This window comes from Setaria viridis, chromosome 9 (assembly GCF_005286985.2).
Source record: "Setaria viridis chromosome 9, Setaria_viridis_v4.0, whole genome shotgun sequence".
NCBI lineage: Eukaryota > Viridiplantae > Streptophyta > Magnoliopsida > Poales > Poaceae > Setaria > Setaria viridis.
Window position 1 is genome coordinate 42658881 of NC_048271.2, and position 18479 is coordinate 42677359.

Consider the following 18479-nt stretch of genomic DNA (forward strand, 5'->3'; position numbering starts at 1 on the left):
CGTCGTATGGAACCAGACCCGTTAAGGACTAGGGAGAGGCGGGGCTTTGACTGGTCAAATCGCGGGCGGTTAGAATTACCAGCATTGGATTACGGCGCCCGTTGCCTGATTTCGCAACGAACGAGGGAAGAAATGCGAGATCAATCAGATAGATCCTGTTGACTCGGACAGTCATCTCCCACTCTCCTCAATCACAATGGTAGCCAGATCGTCCTCTATAAATACGAGGTCACATCTCAGAGCCAGAGCATCCAACTGCAGAAGTGAACTGTACTGTAGGTTGGAGAGGAAGCCATTGAATCGTCGATCGATCGATCAAGAATGGCAGGAGGCAAGAGCACCCTGCTGCTGTGCATTGCCATCGTCTTGCTGGCGATCGGAAATGGCGGCGTCCCCGGCGCGGAGGCGAGGAAGAAGGGGAAGCAGTCCCTGGGGTTCTACGAGCTGCGGCGGGGCGAGTTCTCCATGGTCGTCACCAACTGGGGCGCCACCATCCTCGCCGTCAGGATCCCCGACAAGAACGGTGACTGATTCTGATCTTTTTCTTCATGAACTTCAACTTGATCCATCCTCTAACGGGTGGTTCGTCTTCCTGATCGTTGGTACGTTCCTGGAATTCTGGTGCAGGGCACATCAACGACGTCGTTCTTGGCTACAAGGACATCGGATCTTACGTGGTGAGATTCAGTGAACTCCATGCATTTTATCTCATCTTCTTCTTCTTGCAATTTGATTGATTAAAGAAATGACGAAGTAAATGCTGTCGTGTTTCATCCATTGGCAAAAAACAAAAAAGAACGAGACGACCTACTTCGGCGCGCTGGTGGGCCGCGTGGCGAACCGCATCGCCGGCGGGCGCTTCACCATCAAGGACCGCGCCTACCACACGTACCGGAACGACGGCAACAACACGCTCCACGGCGGCCACCGCGGGTTCAACCAGGTGTTCTGGTCCGTCCGCGAGCGCGTCACCGGCGACTTCCCCCACATCACCTTCTCCTACCGCAGCTACGACGGCGAGCAGGGGTTCCCTGGCAACCTGGACGTGCTCGTCACCTACAAGATCGACGGCGACTTCTCCTACAGCGTCACCATGTACGCCCGGCCCCTCGACAAGCCCACCCCCGTCAACCTCGCGCAGCACACGTACTGGAACCTCCGCGGCCACGGCAACGGCTCGATCCTCGACCACGCCGTCCAGATCTTCGCGTCTGCCGTGACGCCCGTCGCCGGGGACCTCATCCCGACCGGCGCCGTCGCGCCCGTCGCCGGGACGCCGTTCGACTTCCGCGTCCCCGCCGCGCCCGGCGCGCGCATCGCGGAGGTGGAGGGAGGGTACGACATCAACTACGTCCTCGACGGCGCGGCGGACGGGCAGGGGGTGCGGAAGGTGGCGGTGGTGAGCGAGGCGGACTCCGGGCGGGTGATGGAGCTGTGGGCCGACCAGCCCGGGCTCCAGTTCTACACGGGCAACTTCCTCAAGGGCGACGAGGGCAAGGGTGGCGCCGTCTACGCCAAGCACGGCGGGCTGTGCCTGGAGACGCAGGACTACCCGGACGCCGTGCACGAGCCGGGGTTCCCCGCCGAGGTCTACCGCCCCGGGCAGGTGTACAAGCACTACATGCTCTACAAGTTCTCGCTCAAGAAATAGCTGCTGGATTGTAATTGTATAGTCTGGATGTGGGGTGCGTGCTAGGCTGCGACTGCGAGTAATAAAGAGTTCTTGAAAGTTGAAACTTGATCATGTGTAATTTAGCAAGCAGTGCATGCTTCGCCTCTGTTTAGCTCAGGAGTTGCAACAAAGATGTGTATGGCTCAAATGTGTGTAAAATCTTTCAGAGTTGGATTTTGTGGGATGAAACTTGAACTCTAGAAGTACATCTTTGGATGGACTATAGATGTGCCAAGTTTTTGGATGAATTTTCACCGGCATGTTACTCTCTCTTTCTCCCTGGCCCGTTGCAAACAAGTGAGCATCGAATATCAAAAATATCATTTCCATTCCCTCAAAAGAAATATCATTTTTCATATAACACCAACATAGAAATGGAAATGCATAAGGCCAATTTCTCTTAAATGTCACTCTGTTTTTTCTCCGAGGAAAAATGAACTCTTTTCTATGGGTTAAACTATCCAAAGTGGATGGCACTCAGATCTTCTGGGCGTTTTTTTCCTGTAAAAAGAAAAAATAATAAGAATAACGTATTCTAGATTTCTGTTGAAATCCACGAAAATGTTGACCAATGTGCTCGCTTGGATGCAATTTGTGCTGACACCATCACACCAATAGTCCTGATCCAAAAGTGTGTTAGCCAAACTGCACGTCTAATTGCAATTATCAATTCTCTTTGTGATGGGGATCTGATTAAACCATTACGTTTGGAGGGCTAATACCGTGCGCTAGCACCTGAAAAACCGAGCACAGTGGACACAATAATGCTACTATATAACCCGGTCGTCGCACAACCACACACAAAAACAGACTTTGCTCAGCATCAGCTAAGCACAATGCAATCAATTTATGATTCATTTTTACAAAAAAAAATACTGCATAATAGGACACCATGCAAGTCAATTGCTAGTTTGACAATAAAATTACAGTGGAACCAGGACTGCACGGCAATAACTTGGGCAACACCAGAGATTCAAAGGTAGCAAAAAATACAACAGAATTTTACTAAGCTCAAACCTCATCGACAGAAAAGATTATGTGCTCATTCAAGTAACAGGAGAAACAATTTTCTGAAGTCTCTCTTAATTCACATGCATATTCATCAGATAAAAACTCAACAATGAAACTGAGTCTCAGCAATGACGGTTTTCAATAATTTAAATAGCAATTTTAGACAACCCATGGTGACCAACTTTTGCTTCCGTTCATGTAACAAGATTAGGTCCTAACAAAGCCAGCAAAATTAGGTCCTAACAACAAAACCGGGAGCTAGCATTGCATGATCACTCTTCATCCTCATCACCATCACCACCTCCACCAGAAGCCTTGTTCTGGTTCTTTCTCTTCACTCTTCCAGGCTCACCACCACCAAGCGGGCTGGTAAGGGAGAAGTCGACGTGCTTCTCAGAGTCAACTCTAACCATGAATGAGGGAATGTTGACAAGCTGCCTCCCAACTCTGCATAAAAAGATCAGATTAAATTGGGAAGGACGCAATCAATGGAAAATACCACGCAGCAAAACTTTATCAATAAATCCAAGGGCACAGACAATATTATAATTGACAGTATGGTTTAAACAAAGTCGCCAAATTGGTGTGGATACAAACTGCGAAACCTTGCATGACTAAAGCTTGTGCACAGATCAAGCATCCAGCATGTCAACCTATTAACCAGTAAAGACCCATGTAACCATAGCTCAAAGATATCAACCTATTAATCAGTAAAGACCCATGTAAACATAGCTCAAACATAGTTAAAATAAACTTATACAAGGTTCTGCACATGGCATTGCTAAAGCTCAAGGACAAACAAAAGGTTAGTACCTTGAAGAGATAAACTAAGCAGTCAGATTGCCACAGTTAGCTACTCGTCAATCAGAATGACATTGTTCACAAGAAGGTGAAGGAAAAACACATTTATCATTTATGGGCACTCAGAATGAAAAGGACATTTGAGTCATTGGCCTTTTGACCTCATAGATACATTAGCAAAAGTAGTTCCTCATTGTGCCACCAAATGTACCAAAAGCACCTTAAAGCAAAACACATAATAAATGCAGAGTCAAAAACAGTGTTAAAAGCTTCAAAAGTAAAAGTGGGCATCAGAGAAAAATATGACTGCAACATTACACACAAAGTGTCTCAGACGACCGTCGTGAGTTGCATAAGGTTTCTCATCACATGGCCCAAAATACAAACAGGGCAAGAGATAGTGTGGTTTGTGACAGCCCTAAAAACTGTAGAATGACCATAATAAAAAAGAAATTGGCATTGAACCCTGACTTCACAATATCCGTACACATTCCATGACACTAGCCTGCTTAAGCGAAAATTCATAACAAGTGTCACAAGCATAATCACTAGGTGAAGAATGTTATTTTATACCTAATGTGGCGTTGCCTGATGAGCACACGAGCATGATGAATGGACTTTGCCATGCCATTCTTGAAAACAATGGTCTGGAGGCGACGCTGCAGGAAGTTCTCAACAGTGAGCGCAAGCACGTAATCAAGCTTGTTCTGGCCCTCGCCAAGAAGTCCGTAGCGGTTCATGCGGCGCAGGAGTGCCTCGCCCTCAAAGATACGGCGGGGGTTCTTCTCATCGAGGGTGAGCAACTCCCTTGCTGCATTTCGGATGCGGCTGAGGGCATACTGCACACGCCACAGCTCGCGCTTGCACCTCAGGCCATACTCACCTACCAGCTTCAGCTCAGCATCAAGACGCTCCTTCTCATACGGACGCCTTGGCTTCTTGAAAGTCTTCCCATCTGCATTACACAAACATTGTCAGAATGAGCAGGACAAACAACAACCACATTCTAGGCATCAGCAACATGTGCATTGAGCTCTGTAGCAATAGCATACAATCAAAATATTCATGTTCATTCATCAACCACTAAAGATTCCTAATCATGAATGCAGTTCAGGGTTCAACATCCTAACAAGCAAATCTGTTCGATAAACGCTAAATGTTTGGTGGCTGCAGATTTGACTGCTCTTTTTCCTAACAGTTGGCAACCATTGTAAAATCGAATCAGTATAATGGAACTTGATTTTGAAGTTTCAGCGTTGATGATGATAATCGACCGTACAGCTTATAATCTACCACGACGAAGAACTCAGCTTACGAAACTAAATCTGACTTTAACGCAGGTTAATATGCCTCAACGACAGTAAAAGGCTAAATCTCTTGGTGGGCATCGAGCATACGCTTCCAGAATACAAATACAGCGAGGGATCTCGAGTTACGGTCTTTCAGGTTCAAATGGACAAGGAAATAAGAACATAGCCACTCATCAAGATCATGTCCTACCGCTCAACGCTATGAGATCAAACAGAGCATGGCAATAGTGAAGCAGGATGTCGCTTACAGTTGCGGTAGAAGCTGACGTGCACCATGGCTGATGATGCCTCCGCCGCCCGCCGCCGGTCTCGAGCGCCGCCGCCGCCGCCGCCGCGAGGTCTGCTGTGACTTGCGAGGGGGAGGTGGGAAGGCGAATGAGGGTGTGGAGGCGGCGCACTTATAGAAAGGAGGCGCTAAAACCCTAACCCTAGAGCTTAAGGTTAGTTATACGGGCCAAGCTCGGTGGGCTTTACGTGCTACAGTGGGCTGGCTCTTTACGGGCCTTCTTCGGTGGTGAAATTCTTTATTCCTTTTCCTTTGCCGTTTTCTTTTCTTTTTTATTGTATATAATTTTTTTTGAAGTAATAGTTATTATATCTCGCTGCTTTCATGTTCTTTTCATCTCTTTAAGTTCATGTTTGTTAAAATGATCTCTATACTAGTATGATTTTGACTTGTTGGGGATTCATCCCAATCACTTTCAAATCAAATAAAGCCTAAAGAACAATTAATTATAAATATGAACACCCGTGTTAAGTTTGGGCTAATATTCAAGATGTGTACTTCAATGTCTAAAAAATAAATTGAAGTTCTTACCTTGTAAAATAAAGACTCGCGAACTAGAAATGCTCAATACTGTAAGCAATAGTTGTTTGCATCCAAATTACTATTTACAATGGCATTTTATCCCAGTAGCATATATTCTCCATTCCAGTGGCAGAGGCAGCCAAAAAAGCTAGCTTCCTTCTTCTTCCTCATCTCCATCTTCTTCTTATACTCCATTCATGACAAAAAATTATAGAGGGTCTTAGGGAATCCATCGGATTCACGCATATAGGGGGAGCAGGAAGCCTTTTAAGCAACTTTAAGAGGCTGCTAATCTTACACCCAATACTTTTTTTTAGAAAAAAGAGAAAGAAAATAAACTTCAACAATCCACCTAAACCTTCCCCAACTTTTTAGCGACGCTAAAAAACAGTATGCCACCGCGTATATTTTAGCGTTGACGTTCCTCCCCCAATCCTGATTCCCGCACGCCCGCGCGTCCCTTCCGATAGGCCCAATATGATGACATGGCCTGTGTTTGAAATATTGGGAGCTATTTATTAGCGATCTGCTATGAACTGATATGTTTTTGGTGGAAATTTTTTTAGGAGAACCCCCAATATATAGTTTTGGGGAAGAATTTTTTAGAATACTCTCGAAGTTGCTCTTAGATCCGCCTCTATCTCCATCCCTCACAGATTTGTTTTTTTATCTAATTTTATATTTGTATTCGTATTCCTCACATAACAGCACCACGAAATGACCTGATTTTTTAATAAAGTTTTTCCCCTCCATGGCACGCCTATTTTGCCCCATCAACTTTGTTCTCGCCATTTTTACATCACTATTGCTTCCTTGCCTTTACTATTGCCTATTCATCAATCATCACGCACTCAACGATAATTCAAGTCGCCGTAGCATTGTTCTTATGGACTCTAGATTGGAATAGCAGTTCATTTTCAAACGGGTTTGGGGTGTTTGGTTCCTCGGACTTATTTTTAGCACTCGTCACATCGAATGTTTAGATACTAATTAGAAGTATTAAACGTAGACTATTTACAAAACTCATTACATAAGTGAAGGTTAAATGGCGAGACGAATCTATTAAGCCTAATTAGTCCATGATTTGACAATGTGTTACTACAGTAAACATTTACTAATGATGGATTAATTAGGTTTAATAGATTCATCTCGCCGTTCGCCTCCACTTATGTAATGAGTTTTATAAATAATCTACGTTTAATACTTATAATTAGTATCTAAACATTCGATGTGACACGTGCTAAAAATAAGCAAAGAACCAAACGCCCTCTCAGTATCTTTCCGGAAATTGTGATCCGTGCCAAGTGCCAACTCCAGCTCAATCCAAAACGAGTAGCATGTACGCCGTAGCAGTGGACTTGTACACATCCCACGCTCTCTGCGGCATTTCGCCGAGCACCCGCCATGCACTCCCTTCGGCGCGCCCTTCGCCTCCCCGCCCCTTCCACCTACCCCGCCGCCGCCGCCGCCTCCTCCTGCCTCCGCGCTTTCTCCTCCCACCGCCGCGCGCCGCCGCCGCCGCCCCGTTCCGCGGCCACCGGCGACGACGAGTGGAACGACGCGTGGGAGACCGCATGGCTTCCGGGCGACTCCCCCGCCTCCTCCCCAGCGCCCGCCGCGCCGTGGGAGTCCCCCACCTCGGCCTCGGCGCCCGCCGTCCCGGCCGTCTCCGCCGAGGTGGACCCGGACACGAAGGCCTTCGTGGCGGACATGGACGAGCGCTGGGCCGAGCGCCGCGCCGCGTCGAGGCGGGGCCCGCCGACGCGCGTCCCTCGCGCGGCGGAAGGCGGGGAGGGCGGCACCGCGGCGAAGAAGAAGGCGCGGGCGGACGAGTACAGGACCAGGAAGCAGCGCGTGCACGCCGCGCTGTGGGTGAAGGAGATCGAGAAGATGGAGGAGGCGCGCCTCGGCGGCGGAGGCGTCGGCGCTGACGACATCGACCGGCTCCTCGACTCGTGCTCTGAGTACGTTGCTACTCCATTACCATTCTTTGGTGTTCTCGGAGCGAATTGCGATCCATATCTATGGTTGATTTATGCCATAGTATTGCTTGCTTAAATTTGATTGCTCGCGAGTTGTCACATACCCATATATTAGTGGAGTATTTTGCCTTTGGCTATCCTCCCTGTCCCTGACGCCACGTTGATGAAGATTCTATCGAAATTATGAGACCAGTTATATTTGTGATTTAGATGATCACATGGATTGGTTAGTTACGTACTGGAACCACATGCAGTAAGTTTCTTTGCAAGGATCTTCTTTTCAGATTCTTGGCAAAGCTTAAAAATGTAGTGTTTGTCTATGATTCTTGCTTTTTTTTAGGAAGTCAGGGAGGGGAGACCCCTAACTAAATTTTATTTGTGACATGCAAAAAGCTGTACACATGTGAACCAAATAAAAATAAAAGTAAGTGATAAAGGAGTACATCGAAGAAAAAGATTAAGGTCTTAATGAAATCTGGGAGCTTCCTGTGCCCAGTGCAGCAAAACGTCTCTTCTTTTCTGAGATCTTGCTCTATGATTCCGTAGTGCCAGAATGTCAGTGCAATTTTGTGTCACTACCTCCACTGGAATGGTAGTTCCATGAAAAGTCTTTCTGTTTCTTGCAAGCCCAATGTTCCATGCGTTACCTATCATTAGATAAGTTACAAAGATGTACCAAATGCATGGCAATAGCAATCATGATAAATGTGTCATTTAGACATTCTAGTATGGAAGATCGATTGCCATGTCGTTTGTTAAATGATTCTGTCATGGTTCCTGTTGATGTTTGCTGTTCGGTAGACCATTCAACAATCAGTAGAACACCAGAAATTTTGCTAAAGTGGATTGTGGTGCTATACAACATGGGCTTGAAAGCATCTGTTGCATGTCAAAATAAAACACATTTGATGTCTTAGTTAATTGCAATAGTTTGACTGAAATTTTGGTGAAAACGGTTCACTGAGAAAACTAAATCCTGATGGCAATTTACACATTAAACCAGTTCTCTACCAAAATCCTGATGACATCTTGCACATTAAACCGGTTAATGACCTAAATCCTGGTGGCGACTTACACATTAAACTGGTTCACCGCTTAAATGGTAAATCCTGATCAACTTGTGCATTGCATTGGTTCACTGCCTTAATCTTTATGGCAAGCTACATGTTTAGCCAGTTCACTGCCTGAATCCTGATGGACAGATTACATGCTGTTTTATTTTCTGTCATGCTTGTCCAAATAATCCAAATTAGAATCAATGTCACATGACCCATACCATTTTCCACCTAATTTCCATTCTAGCAGGATGACAGCACGAATCAAGTTTACTAGATGAGGGTAAACCCTGGGTCCAGTACATACCACATTTCTTTGTAGACTTTGAGTTGAGTTTTTGTTTAGTTGTAACAGTAAGCACTTGTGGTTGAGTATCAATTGCTCTTGATTGACCGAAGAGATGCCAACTTTTTCAGATATTGCTGCTCATCACCTAGTTGGCAGGAATAAGCATCGGCAGCTTAAAGTAGCATGCCAGATTGACTGACCAATGCATCCTTCACATTCTAGTTATATAATAAGCCCTATTTCTGTGGCTGTGCTACTATTGCTTAAAGCCTTAAACTGATCAACCTTGCCCAGTATGCACTGTATCTATTAAGCTGGCCTGTATCACCTGGGTCAAGGGCTTATAGAAACTTTTCATACTGTAAAATCATTTCTAGCTTACTCGTCTTCCTGTGGTAGCAGATTTATAGCGCATGACAGGCTAGGATTTGTGTTGTGCTCGTGCATACTAAAGTTTTATTTTTTGTTACGTGGTTATAGTTGATTTTGTTAACTTGGTTACAATCCTTTTTGAATGCAGTATCTTTGATTCCGGCAATGCTGATTTTGGTGATTCCAAGATCCCAAGCACTACTGAGATCAAAACCAAGCCTGACGGTTGGGAAACTACCACAAGAGGTCAGGATGGCAATATATGGGAGATCTCACAGCGAGAAGAGGACATTCTTCTCCAGGAATTCGAAAGGAGAATGGCTTTCAGTAAACAGCAGGTCCAGAAGTTATACATCGTCACCCAATGCTATTTCTGACAATGGTTTCTATAATGACGTTAAAATTGTGGTTGCAGATTGCTAGCTTCATCAAAACCCACATTTTCAGTCGGAGGCGTCCTATCGATGGCTGGAAGTACATGATTGAAGAGATTGGCCCAAACGCAAGAAAAGGAAAGGGGAGCGTCCAAAGGCTACCAAGTGTGACTGATCCTGCAACCCAGTCATACATAGAAGACACTCCTGCGATTGCCTCAAATTCCTCCTTCAGAGGAAATCGGCCACAGTGATATGCAGTAAAATCACCCCCTTGCCTAATTTCATTGGTATAGTGCAAACAAGCTTGGGCTTTTTTTTTTTAATCTTAAAATGTATGGTGGATAATTCCTTGTTGATAGCTGAGAACAGGCTGAATGTGATCCTTTCCAATTAACCAGCAATCGAAGCGTCTAAGCTTATAACTCTAGTTGGCATTATCACACGTTATACAACATTATGGTATGATTGCCATCGTTATAAGCTTTATCGGAACATTGATCATGCCAGACTCGTAGCCTGTAACTTCAGCATGCAAAGTGGCAACAAGATCAATCTGCAATTCTGCTTTTGCTGAGATTTATCAACAAAAATTACAAGGCGAGGGCGCTATTGCAATCAGAATACAACAAAAAATGTGGGATGAGGGCAAGGGAATCCTATCTAAAATCCGTCTCGCCGAGGGACTGCTTAGGAGTTAAGAGGCCATGAGAGATGGTCACCGGCAAAAGGCCCGTTTATCCTTCGGTACCTCCATCAGCGGAATGGCACCAGCGAAATAATAGAATCACAACTAGGTCCCACATAATTTACTCTCCTTCTATGTGAATTTTTTATATTTTCAATAACCAACATGTACTGCCGATTTCAAACGCAGCCAGGGGCCAAGTTATCCGTGTGACTGGAGAAAAGTAATGTTATCCAAACATTGTTAGCTGCTCGTCATGGCTGATAAAAGAACAATGACCTCTAAGCTAGTAACTTTGCTAGTTCATCCACTCTTAAGGTACCTTGTGGAACCACATCCGATAGGAACTCTTGCGCACGGCCATTTGTCCGCATTGCCAAACATCCATTGGCATTATCTTTCTTTTCAATATGACTGCTGGATAGTTTATTTTCTACAAGATGCTTTTTAATTTTTACTTGCTTGTCTAGCCCATTTCTCCTGGCACTGGTCTTAGTTTGAGTACGCTTGAAAACCAGTTCACGTGGAATTGACTTTGTGAATGCAACGCACTTTTGATAGACCAGATCTGAATCAACAAACTCATTCTCACTCAGAACAAGTGCCCTGCCACTGTCAATGGCCTGTTCCAAAAGGCATAACACTCCCACCATATAAGAAGGCCGCACTTCAGAACTACTATTGAGAACATCCGTACCTTCTATACCTTCGTTGCCTTTCCTCTTAGTTTCCAAATCATCACCTATGCTTGTTACACCAGGGTGTGGTTCTAAATCATCTGGACAGTGTTCAGATCTTGCAGAATGATCAAGGGACTTCTCAACCAGACCTCTATTAGTGTCTGCTGAGGGTTCAGTTCCAGATATACCTGTAGAATGAAACAATCCAGGGACTTCTACTGCAGAACTCAGCACCATATCAGTGCCATGATTAAGCTTCATGGTACCTTTCAACTCTTGTTCAGCTTGACCCAAGTTGCAGTTCTTGTGAGATGTTGCAATACTGGCCAACTCAATCTCGGTTAAAACAGTTCCTGAATGTCTAACCTTTTCATTAAATTCTTCACCACTAAAATGTTCATCCGCCTTTGTCACTTCAAAATTATTTTCTTCTAATGGAGGAAGAGATGATTTCCAATCACTTCCCCTCCACATCAGTATATGTTCAAACTCAAAAGACAGTAAGATACATGGTACTAGATCCTGTAAAGGTAGAGTTCATCAACTTTTGAACAAAAAAAAAATCCATAACCAAACAGTATTCTTCAAGATTTTTCGAACCTTTAGTTTAGCTCCAATTTTCCTGCAATCACTTTTGTTTAGACCTGAGCAATCAACACGGACAAGATCACATGCTTCAAATGCTTCTCTAACTTGCTTCACAAGGTTAACATAAACACCATTTTTCCCTATAAAAATTGGATGAGTAAATGAGTGAGCAAAGAGTTAGGAATGCACAATTACTGAATGATACAATGCAGCATTAGTATATGCCCTTCAAATGTGAATTTGCTGAGCCTTGTACTCATCAAATTGTTGCTTCCAGTGCACAGTGAGTGAGAGGCATTGAAAGGTTACTGCCTGTGCACAATGAGCTGATGGCATTGAAAGGCCATTCTCACCACATGGCGGTACAAAAACAGGAGGAAGGCATGAAAATCAGAATACGTGCGTCAAAGCCTTACACAATATATCAGATGGATTCAACAATTGATGCTAGTCCAAGAATATGGTTTACCATACTAATTGGCAGTTATAGTGGTTTTTCCCGATTAAAGACAAACTGCGGGAGGGGGGGGGGGGGGGGGGCATGAAATCTTCTGCGTATCCAAAATTCAAAACAGTTTGAAGCAACCATTACTCCGAAGAGAAGAAGTTTCATGAACACGTGGACAGGAAGAAGGAAACTTGGCCTTACCAAGTCTGCAAATTGGCGGTAATTGATTTCCTCTCATTCGCATTTCTGCGGCCTCATCTGGAGTTAAGCCATCTGGGACCTTCTTAACAAGGCGAGGGTACACTGGTGCAACAGGTTTCCAGAGCATAAGAGGAAAACTTGGGCGAGTCCTGTAATTGTAGTTTCTACCACGAAAAAGAAATATGACACCCCCTTGGCGGTGTATTACTTTTCCTCCAACTTTTTCCTGTTGCAGTATAAGATAAAGTTATCAAAACAGGGATAAGAATCATGCAACTGCAGGAAGGAGATCAGTAGTCATTATGGATCTGTTTAGTTCTCACTGAGGTTTGCCGTGCCGCAACTGCAACGTGCTGCAGCTCTGTTCGCCAATACTCACCTAAACTGTGGCACCGGGTTTCAACGGCGGAGTTTGGCAGTTGTGGTGCGGATAACCTCAGCGAGAACGAAACAGAACCTATATCTGTAACTACGGTGACTTCTAAAATTATGTGTGATGTATTTGTCTCAAGGAGCAAACATGAGCCTTTCAAGAATGAGAAAATATTAGCGGTAGGCGCATGAGACCATATTGTTGAACATATAAAAACTCAACCACATCCTTCAGATCTAATCTGAGAGGCCCAAGTTAGAGAAGTGGTATTTCTGTACTGTACACCCTCTGAGAAATTCACCTGAACTTCTCTTTACTGTTATGCTCTAGATGTAGAAGCCCAGAAAAAAGAATTATGGTTCAAGGCGACTACCATGCTCGTTATTCCGATACATCTAGTGCTAGCATGAGGTTAAACCAGAAAAAGTACTCAGTTCATTAAAAGCCAATTTCTCTTTCATGAAAAGTTTTATAACTTTTGTGGGGGGGATTGTTAGCAAAATATATTCATAGAAATCTTTTCCTTAAAACAGTTACAATTTAGAAACTCCATTGCTACTCCCTCTTTTCCAAATTATAGTTCATTGTAGCTTTGTCCTAACTCAAACTTTTCCTAAATTTGACCAAATTTATAAGGAAAAGGCACCAGCATTTACAACATCCAATCAGTTTCATTAAATCTACCATGAAATATGTTTTGATTATGCATTTATCTTGGTACTATAGATGTTAGTCTATTTTTCTAAAAACTTGATCAAAGTTAGAGTAGTTTGACTTAGGACAAAGCTAAAGTGAACTATAATTTGGTACGCAAGGAGCACATAAATATATTTATTAGCTAAAGTAATCTTTTCCTAGCAGCAGAGTGCTTCATAGCTTCAGTAGCCTAATACACTCACAGCTTCAGTAGCCTAATACACACGTACATACTCTGGGTTCCAAAATTGATAATCCTTCAAGAACTTTTGTTTTCTAAAATACATGACTTGATGTGTTTGGCGATGATCTGTTGATCCGTGACTATGCTACTGGAGGGGCACACCTGGGTTGTACTTTGGGACCAAAGATCGGAAAATTCTATATGTCAAGGGTGTAATTTGGTCTTAGGATAGTGCAAATTCTGCCTGCCTCTCCAGGAATTTACTTATCTATTGGTGTTTTCACACCTTGACTGGATTACATTCTATTTGTGTATTGATATCATTATTGACTCAGCTCGATTAACACAAACAACTTTGTCAAAAAGAAGGGAAATGAGCTAGCTACCTCTAGCTGCTGGCAGACATTATCCATATCCACTGTACAGACACCTTTGCATTTTATCTTGCAAACTCTCTTTCTCTTCCAATGTGAATGAATGTTCTCCAGCATATTGTGCGTCAAACCATCCCTACCTGCAGAAGTCAAAAGGAGACCAGAAATTACAGCAGGCAAAACTCCAAGTATATGCTTCAGAGCCCATGCGCACAAAGCCAACATGCAATAGCAATCCACATCGGCACATCCTAATCCTGCAACACGCGACAGTTGAATCCACGACATGAGAGGGAACCCACCCATATTGAGCTGTCGATTGGTCTTGAGGCTCCCTTTGACGAGTTCGGCGACCTCTTCCTTTGTGAGGGGCTCCCCGAGCACCTCCTCTCGTGACGCCGCTTGGTACCTCGGCTCCATCCCGGCGAGGAACGGCCCCGGTGACTGCACGGGCTTCACCCCCTTCTTGCCCGGTTGTGGCAGCACGAACGAGTCGAACTCCGGCAGCTCCTTGCGGCTCTTCGGCAGCGGCTTCCTCCCCGTCCACGGGCGCGGCGTGGCCTCGGGCCCGAACGGCAGGAACGGGGCCTCACGGAGCGCAACGGGCCGCGCGCGCGGGGCCTCGGTGTAGCTGTACTGGAACTCGAACGGCGCGCCGTCGAGGCGGTAGGAGAGGCCGCGGTCGGTGACGCGGACTCCGGCGGCGGGCTCCTCGGTGTCCGGGACGGGGATCTTCTTGGCACGACCCCGCGCGGCTGCGGAGAAGGCCGGATGCGAAGCGGCATGGTGCCGGCGGCGCTTCGGGTCGGCGGGAGGTTGCTTGGGGTGGGAGAGGTCGAGGCGGATGGAGGCAGGCAGCCGTGGATGGGATTGCTGTGCCGGGGCGAGGAGCGAGCGACAGCTGAAGGGGGCGGCAGTCGCCATGGATGGGATTGCCTGCAAGGCGGACTGCTGCTTCCTTTTCATTTCTTTACCTCGTAAAAAAGATAAGGGTTCGTTTGGTTGTGGCCTTCTGGGCCAGGGATCGTCGAATTGGAAATGGGCTTCGGCGCTTCGCTAAATGCCGCTGTGTTTGGATGTCACCGGAACGTTCTCCAATAAACCATCACCTTGCAATTTCACTGGCATAGTGCAAACAGGCTTGCTTTTCTTTTTGTCTCAAAATGTATGGCGGATAATTCCTTTTGGAGAGCTGAGAACATGGGCACATGGCTGAATGTGATCCTTCCTAATTAATCAGTAATCAAAGCGTCCAAGCTTATTAAATACTATACTCCCTTTGTTCCAAAATGTATGTCGTTTTGACTTTTTTAGATACATAGATTTTCCTATATATCTAGACATAACCGTGCATAGCAAAATCTATGTACCTAGAAAATCCAAAAAATCCAAAACGATCTACATTTTGGAACGGAGGGAGTACAATAGTTGATATTATCAGATGTTATACAGCATCCTGGTATAATTGCCATTGGCCACATTGTTATAAGCTTTATCGAAAACATTGATCATGCCAGACTCGTAGATTGTAACTTCAGCATGCAAAGTTGCAACAAGGTCAATCTGCATTTGCAGAGATTTATCAACAATTGCAAGGGGAGGGTGCTATTTCCATCAGAGTAAAATTTATCGTTCTGAGATCCAAAATGGAGATTCATATTTACATGCGCACAGCTTGTGCTGTCAGTACATCCAATAGGCTCAGAAACAGAAACTCTTTAGATTGTTGGAGTTGGAGCTGATCCACTCAGTCTCTACCTGTGCTAGTCTCCTTGCTGCTGCTGGTTGTGCTGCTACTGCATTGCTCATCCTCCATTCTTGGAAGCCCAGAAAACAAGGTTACTGGCCACGAGGCTGATTGTGGTGGGTACCTTGCCTGTGGTCGTGCCACATGGTTGGGAGCCTCCTGGTCTTCTGATCGCTCGTGAACTTCGACAGATTCAGCTCCTGGGAAGAGCTTCAGTTCCAGTGATGGTGGTGTGGCGTAGGACTGCTCGATCACTGCTGATGGTGCCAGTGGCGGCTGCAAGGGGAATACAGTGCTTGCGATGGTGGGTGGTTGCATTGCCTGCTGGGATGAGAATACTGCACTTGCAGGGTGAGGAACAGGGGGATTCAATCCAGCGTTGCCATGGCCCCAATCCGCTGGATTGCTGGAAGTCCGCATTCTCAACTCGTCTTGAAGCTCTGAAATTTCTTTGCGGAGCACACCGTTCTCATCCTGCAGCTCATTTCTCTCTATTGCAACCTGTTTGTGCAAAAAGGAAAACAGATTGAATAATGGTTGAATCATGCTGGAAAATGCAACAAATGTAGTGTGACAAGCCAAATATTATGCATATTAAAGAAGAGTTGGCTTAAGAGTCTAGGCATTTGTACAAAGCATTTACAGTAGATAAAATCAGATAACAATTCTTAATCAAGTTTGTTAGATAAGGGTTATTACTACAACTGCCAAAAATAATTGAATACTAGTTTACATATTAGAAAAAACCTTACGTAATGAGATTCATTCTGCAGGTTGCTATGTTCCTTTCGAAGAGATTCTACTTGAAGAAGCAGATCTCTTAGTATCCGAGTAGTATCAGTTAGTATGCATGCTTTCCCATTGTTCTGCCTATCTGCTTCTGCAAAGAGATGTTACACGTGAATTGTGATCAGAAAATGTCCTACAGGAAAAATGAGCAGTAAGAAATCACTACGAATACAAAGCAAAGAGCAGGTTAAGTCTAAAACCCCAAAGTAAATGGTTTTGTAAAAATCAGCAAACGCTTCATACATTCATAGTGATATGTGCTTGGGCTCTTCTAGAGAAGACCGCTTTATATGCTAATCTAGGAGGCAGAACTTCAGTTGATTGTTTTGTGTATAATTTTCTATCAATCCAAAACTTTTACAAACAATATACTTTGACATGTTGCAGAACCATCTAAGCTCTGTTGTACCCAACAAAATTTTGACACCAGTAAGACTGACAACCCCTGCATCTGGGTTCAATTGCATCTTATTTTTAACTGAAACAGCCACATCTAAGAGAAGTGGTCTGTGGCATCTCATACTGCATACCATGATGCAGATTGAGAAACATCAAACAATAAACATGAACTCTGCAGCAACACTGAGACTATGAATATTAGCCTATGAATGCTCACCTAGCATATTACCCAGCTCAACGAAGAGATCATTTAGGTGGTCGCGTTTAAGCTTCTCCCTCTCAGCCTTGTGAACCTTCCTCGGGGCCGCCTTCTTGCACTTCTTGCCAGCGATAGGCCTGCACAAGGTCAAAACAGAATTGCATCTTCAGCAACAGAGCAACATTTCCATGTCAAACCCAATTTCCCATGACGAAACGGAGGACTCAAATTGCTAGCAATTAAAAATTCGATTCAACTGATGGTAGTTATGCAGAAGTTCAGTGCTTTATCCTACATTAGTTTGTTACAGCAATGATCTTCTCGACTACCCAGCTCTGTTCATTTAATAATCTGCACCGGAAGCATCTGAAGCTAAGGATACACTTCCAAAGTCTATACTGAAGAAGCTCTCCAACACAGCACCCAATGAAACCACCAAAGGAACGAAATTTGGAACATCCCCAAGAGGAAACTCCAAGCTTAAAGTCTCTTACCCATGGAGCAGCTTATCGGCGGCAGCCGTGCTGACGGCGGTGGCGACGCTCCCCCTCTCTGATGGAACCATCGCGGCTGGCCAAATCTTTGAACCAACCTCCTCTCCCCCCCCAGCAGTCTGCAGATACCGACGAACCAATAAGCCACCAGTCAATCAACCAAGAACCAACCCATCAATCTCTCCTAGTCCAAACTCCGAACCAAACAGAAAGAGGACGTAGGACGCGAGAGGCGCACCTCCAATCGAATGAGAAGGCGCGAGGACGACGGCAGCGAGGCGTCCGGATTCGGGTTCCTGCGGAGGGCGCTCGATGCGGGTCAGGCAGGAACAGTTGGCTTCCGCCTTCGCTGCTCGTGGGAGGAGGAGAAGAAAAGGGGGGAGAGATAGCGGCGGAGGGCGGTGGGGGTCCCGCGCGGCCACGTAACGGCTCGTGCCGTCCCCGTTGGGTGCCGGTGGCGTCGGATGGGTCTGTGGCCCTGCGGGCCATGAGCCCGGTGGAGCCCGCGCGTCGGTGGCTGCGGGTGCGTGACGCGGGAGGCGGCGGGAGAGGAGGCGGGCACGGGGGCGCGAGTGGGCGCGTGGCTGGCACCCTCCGGCGCTACAGGCCGGAGCGTGCCGCTGCGTGCTCTTCGCCTCAGCGCACGCGCCCTCCCATTGCAGGGCCTCTGCTCACCTCACCTCAGCCTACGTTAATTTTATTTCTTTTGAGGCCGGTTCACTATATCTATCGAACGATTCTATACAGGCGGTCCCGATGGAATCCAACCGGGAATCTGGCCCCTCTTGGGATACAAGAAATGTAATGGCACCAAACATTATGTCTCGTCATGTATTTGTCCTCTCTCTCTAGGAGGGATTCAAAATCATTTGAATGGATTCCTTTCTCTCTCCTCAAATGTAGATTCGGTGAAGGAAAGCGGCGGTGCCCAAGACGTGCGGCAGG

The 18479-nt window shown here is 45.6% G+C and overlaps 5 protein-coding genes and 2 non-coding genes across 7 annotated transcripts; 2 read left to right on the forward strand and 5 right to left on the reverse strand.

The window, feature by feature from the left end:
• The first annotated feature begins 7 nt into the window (after window positions 1-7).
• On the forward strand, window positions 8-1803 carry LOC117836258 (uncharacterized). Its single transcript, XM_034715647.2, has 3 exons — window positions 8-523; window positions 628-677; window positions 797-1803. Exons 1-3 carry the CDS (start codon window positions 322-324, stop codon window positions 1649-1651), a joined length of 1107 nt encoding a protein of 368 aa, XP_034571538.1. The 5' UTR covers window positions 8-321; the 3' UTR covers window positions 1652-1803.
• Window positions 1804-2799: 996 nt separating this feature from the next.
• On the reverse strand, window positions 2800-5203 carry LOC117836261 (small ribosomal subunit protein uS4y). Its single transcript, XM_034715649.2, has 3 exons — window positions 5043-5203; window positions 4058-4439; window positions 2800-3130 (listed from the first exon to the last, which is right to left on the reverse strand). The coding sequence occupies exons 1-3, from the start codon at window positions 5068-5070 to the stop codon at window positions 2956-2958; spliced, it is 585 nt and encodes a 194-aa protein (XP_034571540.1). The 5' UTR covers window positions 5071-5203; the 3' UTR covers window positions 2800-2955.
• LOC117841170 (small nucleolar RNA Z162) lies at window positions 3600-3687 on the reverse strand. The gene has a single exon (XR_004637197.1). It is a non-coding gene; the product is annotated as a small nucleolar RNA Z162 (small nucleolar RNA).
• Window positions 3770-3860, reverse strand: LOC117841169 (small nucleolar RNA Z161/Z228). The gene has a single exon (XR_004637196.1). It is a non-coding gene; the product is annotated as a small nucleolar RNA Z161/Z228 (small nucleolar RNA).
• A 1745-nt stretch (window positions 5204-6948) lies between the features above and the next one.
• LOC117837778 (small ribosomal subunit protein mS75) lies at window positions 6949-10104 on the forward strand. Its single transcript, XM_034717539.2, has 3 exons — window positions 6949-7566; window positions 9449-9638; window positions 9716-10104. The coding sequence occupies exons 1-3, from the start codon at window positions 7007-7009 to the stop codon at window positions 9926-9928; spliced, it is 963 nt and encodes a 320-aa protein (XP_034573430.1). The 5' UTR covers window positions 6949-7006; the 3' UTR covers window positions 9929-10104.
• A 121-nt stretch (window positions 10105-10225) lies between these two features.
• LOC117837777 (CRS2-associated factor 1, chloroplastic) lies at window positions 10226-14874 on the reverse strand. The gene is made up of 5 exons (XM_034717538.2): window positions 14209-14874; window positions 13919-14046; window positions 12280-12505; window positions 11643-11770; window positions 10226-11564 (listed from the first exon to the last, which is right to left on the reverse strand). Exons 1-5 carry the CDS (start codon window positions 14870-14872, stop codon window positions 10644-10646), a joined length of 2067 nt encoding a protein of 688 aa, XP_034573429.2. The 5' UTR covers window positions 14873-14874; the 3' UTR covers window positions 10226-10643.
• Window positions 14875-15484: 610 nt separating this feature from the next.
• On the reverse strand, window positions 15485-17933 carry LOC117837779 (protein IRON-RELATED TRANSCRIPTION FACTOR 3). Its single transcript, XM_034717540.2, has 5 exons — window positions 17773-17933; window positions 17535-17653; window positions 17059-17177; window positions 16406-16533; window positions 15485-16154 (listed from the first exon to the last, which is right to left on the reverse strand). Exons 2-5 carry the CDS (start codon window positions 17603-17605, stop codon window positions 15654-15656), a joined length of 819 nt encoding a protein of 272 aa, XP_034573431.1. The 5' UTR covers window positions 17606-17653; window positions 17773-17933; the 3' UTR covers window positions 15485-15653.
• Window positions 17934-18479: the final 546 nt, after the last annotated feature.